The following is a 5000-nucleotide window of genomic DNA, read 5'->3' as shown; positions in this document are numbered from 1 at the left end:
TTATTCCCTATAGAGTGGACACTAGGTAGTTATTCCCTATAGAGTGGACACTAGGTAGTTATATATAGAGTGCACTGTGAAGTTATTATACAGTTATGAGTAGAGTGGACAGTCCGAATCCCAGAAGACGCTAAGTTCCATGTCACCCACGCAAGAGGAAGTACTGCAATGTAAATCAAGCTACAGGGCCATTTAGTTCTTCATTGTCATTTGTTCAGCCTGATATTTGATCACTCCATAACTACACATTACAGTCTTCATGTGCTGGTTAGATCACATAATGAGCGTCATGAAGCGCCCAAGCAAAGAGGAAGTTCTGCACACACGGAATGTTGCTTGCTCTGCTCTACGCTGTGCATATCTACAGCCCTGTCCAGCATGTCCACTTCTTAGCTCTCTCACTCACGATACCCTATCCACACACGCTTCCTGGAGTGGTTATGAGAAAAATCAAATGAGCTCGCTAAAAATGCACATTAGCATTCTTGACAACACATTTCAAAACATTCTATAACATACACACCGAGTAACACTAACAGTGACTACATTCCTAGAATGTTGTCGTTTGGTGACCATGGCCACCGTTCTGACCTATTATGACCAGTGGCTGGTTTCCATGGCGGCAGCAGAATGTCACTCACATGAAGGAGACGGTGAAGTGGAACCTCTGGCGGAGTCCTCTGAAGGTGATGAAGGACTGTCCGGGGAAGCTCCGCGTGGTCATCTCACAGAAGGGCTTCTCGAACTCGCCAACCGGGCACTGGCACATGAACCCCCCCACCAGCAGGTCCACGCACGTGCCCCCGTTCTTACACACACCTGGCACACAGCGGCCGGACCGGGCGTTCACCTCACAGTGCTCACCTGGGGAACGGGAGGGGAGAGGTCAAGGGTCAAGGACAAGACTTCAGAGTTCAAGGTCGCAGCACCAGCGTCTATAGGACCATGCACCGACCTTATGGACGCACCCCCACAGACGTGCTCATCGCCTGTCCAGCGTCGGTGTCATGTCATTCTAAATGCGTTGTGTCTCGGAGTTTTTTTTTAAAGGGATCGGTTGCAGTTGCCGTAACATGTCTGTGTTGCATCTTTGACGTGAATCACTCTGGCTGTTTGATTGTAAACGCGCTCATCTCTCTTGTGATCTAATGAAGCGTGATTCACGAGGAGCGCCTGGAGGAAGGAATCTGCTGCTCCCATCGTCTCTGTTGCTCTATTTACACACTGTGGGCCCGAACATGACATTCTAAAGTGTATGGTCACTCGTCAAAAGCTTATTCAAATTTATCGGTATGCATCGGTATTTTGGCATTCAACGGCGCATTGGAAGGAGGCTGCTTGCGAGACCGTATGGAATAGTCATTCCACTAAACCATGCTTTACTAAAACCTAGCATAGCCTTCACGCATTTGCACTCGTCTATTATTTGAACTCATTGGCAAAGTGAAACTAACTTCACCAAGGTGTCAGTCAACGACTAGACAGTTATATGCAGTTACTTTTACTATTGACTGACAATAAATTACCATCGAAAACATAGGCTGGAAAAAGCAACACTTACCCTAATATTGCTCAAATGACTGAATAAAACAGCATTTATCCTGCAGAGGAGTTGCTTATATCTTGTGACAGTGCGTCTTCAGCTGTGCTCCATACGTGTCTCTCGCCTCTCCCTTAATCACTTTTAACCGCCATTACCAATTTGCAAATGATGGTGAATAACTACTCATCATGAGATGTATTTCGTAATATCTTTATTCTTATTATGTTTCTCATTGTAATCGTGCAATTTGTAATGTTTTGCATGGACGTGCGCTGGTGTGCGTTCATGAATGATAGAAGGATGGTGTGCACCTGCCAATATGACTGTTGACAATGCGCTCTTAAAATAGCATATGAACAACTCGCCATAGACTTCTGACCAGGTGTACAATAGCGATTTTTAGACAATGCGCCAGGCCCCTCCCTAGGTTGTTAATTGCCACACCCCTGGGCGCATTGTTTAAAAAATAAAAGTGCAAAATACCGAATTAAACTTTGCGCGGGTGGAAAACGAACTTTACGCCATGCGCCAGTGTGCAAAATACAGCCCTGTGTGTGTGTGTGTGTGTGTATGTGTGTGTGTGTGTGTATGTGTGTGTGTGTGTGTGTGTGTATATGTGTGTGTGTGTGTGTGTGTGTATGTGTGTGTGTGTGTGTGTGTGTATATGTGTGTGTGTGTGTGTGTGTGTGTGTGTGTGTGTGTGTGTGTGTGTGTGTGTGTGTGTGTGTGTGTGTGTATGTGTGTGTGTGTATATGTGTGTGTGTGTGTGTGTGTGTGTGTGTGTGTGTGTGTGAGTGTGTGTGTGGGGGGGGGGGGGGGGGGGGAGAATCTGCTGCTCCCAGCGTCTCTGGTGGTCTATTTACCCTGTGTTATCACCCCATTAGTCCTTCAGGTAAGGTTGAGGTAATGATGGTGTAGAAGAGAGCTGCTTAATGCTATACTTATATTATACTTATATTATACTTAATGCTATAAACAATCATTTATAAACAGGTAAATAATGAAGGCAAATAAGCACTACATTTATTCTTATCACCAGAAGACCACAATAGGTGATCATTATAACTCAATTCATTTTCTCTCCTTGCTCCTGAAAATATGTTGGAATCTGACATCTGTGTGTGTGTGTGTGTGTGTGTGTGTGTGTGTGTGTGTGTGTTTTGGGCGGGGTAGTGTCCACTGCTGTTCTCATGGTTATCTTTCGGCTCTGTTGCAGACGGATGCCCCCTTAGCGAGGGGTTTGGGTGTCGACCATTATCCTGACAAGATCTGGACATGGCTGGAATGACTGGGAATGAGGGAGGAGGGGCCCAGGGTGCCTGGTGTGTGTGTGTGTGTGTGTGTGTGTGTGTGTGTGTGTGTGTGTGTGTGTGTGTGTAGAGGGGTGTCGCAGGTCCAGCATCAGAGAGAGCATCAGTATGATGGCCCCCCTGTCGCCGGTGGTAGAGTAATGACCCCTGATTTTCCACTGGCTAATCCTCCTCTATTCCGGCCCGGGAATTACGGGATCAGCTTTCCGCTAATGTGAGAGAGGTGGAATGAGGGGGCAGTGATGACCCACACACACACACACACACACGCACAGACACACACACAAAGACACACACACCTGTCATCAGTCCGAGCCCCCTCCTCCCCTCCCATAATGGCTCTGGCCTGCTTGGCCACCTGGAGATGAACTGTGACCTTCAAAGAGACTAACAGGTTGGAAGGTGCAGGTGCAAGTCTAAACCCCACCACCTATAGCACAATAAAGTCTAAACCCCACCTATGGCACAATACAGTCTAAACCCCACCTATAGCACAATAAAGTCTAAACCCCACCACCTATAGCACAATAAAGTCTAAACCCCACCTATAGCACAATAAAGTCTAAACCCCACCTATAGCAAAATAAAGTCTAAACCCCACCACTTATAGCACAATAAAGTCTAAACCCCACCACCTATAGCACAATAAAGTCTAAACCCACCTATGGCACAATACAGTCTAAACCCCACCTATAGCACAATAAAGTCTAAACCCCACCACCTATAGCACAATACAGTCTAAGCCCCACCACCTATAGCACAATAAAGTCTAAACCCCGCCTATAGCGGAGGGTTCCCTTAATATTCTGGTATCGTTGCAATAATAAAAAAGTATCAACGGGCCCTACATGGCTTACTCTTTCTGTCTCAAACTGCTCAAAAATTGTGCGTTCAGCCGCCAGAATTTAACCCAATGAGGCGCTACTGGGGGAGGGAGTCTCTCACTATATGTCTGATATACTGATATGTTACTCAACACCTCTCAGCACAGGAAACATCCAGATCACTGCAAATCATTCTAGATCACTCCAGATCATTGCAGATCATTCCAGATTACTCCAGATCACTGCAAATCATTCCAGATCACTGAAGATCATTCCAGATTACTCCAGATCACTCCAGATCACTGCAGATCATTCCAGATTACTCCAGATCACTGCAAATCATTCCAGATCACTCCAGATCATTCCAGATTACTCCAGATCACTGCAGATCATTCCAGATCACTCCAGATCACTGAAGATCATTCCAGATCACTCCAGATAACTCAGGCCCTGCTGGTGGAGGGGAATCCCTCACAGGTTTCCATGTGTATTCAATATATTTGACCAGGAACCAGGATGGTTAATTGAGCATGATTACTGCTGTGTAGTATAGTAAAGTATGGTAAAGTCAGTATTTAGTATGATTACTGCTGTGCAGTATAGTAATCAACTATGGTAAAGTCAGTATTTAGTATAATGATAGGGATTTAGCTTTCATTCCAAAGGACAGGGGGACTTGCTTAGTCGTTGTTAGGGATCAAACCTGTTAACTGTTTCTCAAGTTGCAAAACTACCGCTGAATACTAGCATGAGTAGCATATTAGCCTCTTAGCATTAACCTGCAGAAATCTCCAATTATGTTGGCCAGTGAATGTAGAAACAGGAATGCATGTTAGCTAGGGATGGGCAAATCGAGGCTTTATGGAACACTGAAACATTCGAAGCAATTGTGCCGAATTGTTCCGAAGCTTCGAAACAATTCCGACACCTCAGAGCTTTTTGGGGTGAAACAAATCTGTCAAATGCTTCGTATTGGAGATGCAGTCTTTAAAGTTTGTGGCTCGCTGTGTTACCTGTGTTCAGTCTTTGTCAAAACCTAAGCAGTCATGCCCTTGGTCAATTACTGGATGGGAGACCACATGAAGCCACAATAAAGAGAATCTTATAGCTGCCACTAGTGTTCTCTAAATCACTTTCTTCTTATAAAAACTCTCAATTTTTGACCATTCTGAGAGTTTAGTTGAAACTGTATATAAACATATAAACAGATACGATCTGAAAATCAATACCTTACAAATCAAACGGGGATCAAACCATATAAACAGATACGATCTGAAAATCAATACCTTACAAATCAAACGGGGATCAAACCACATTTGAGCA

The 5000-nt window shown here is 44.8% G+C and overlaps 1 protein-coding gene across 1 annotated transcript in view; it reads right to left on the bottom strand.

Moving 5' to 3' along the window:
* The window catches only part of celsr1a (cadherin EGF LAG seven-pass G-type receptor 1a), a 126558-nt gene that overhangs the window by 68626 nt on the left and 52932 nt on the right, over window positions 1–5000 (bottom strand). The window contains exon 4 of the mRNA XM_076297153.1: window positions 642–864. Coding sequence (XP_076153268.1) covers window positions 642–864 — 223 coding nt within the window. The remainder of the gene's footprint in view (window positions 1–641; window positions 865–5000) is intronic.

This window comes from Alosa pseudoharengus, unplaced genomic scaffold (assembly GCF_046254945.1).
Source record: "Alosa pseudoharengus isolate Yale_2024_CS ecotype anadromous, Long Island Sound unplaced genomic scaffold, YU_APseudo_1.1 YU_APseudo_1.1_scf_20, whole genome shotgun sequence".
In the NCBI taxonomy this organism is placed as follows: Eukaryota; Metazoa; Chordata; class Actinopteri; order Clupeiformes; family Clupeidae; genus Alosa; species Alosa pseudoharengus.
The sequence above is the reverse complement of the archived record's forward strand: the minus strand, read 5'-3'. Positions and strand labels throughout refer to the sequence as shown.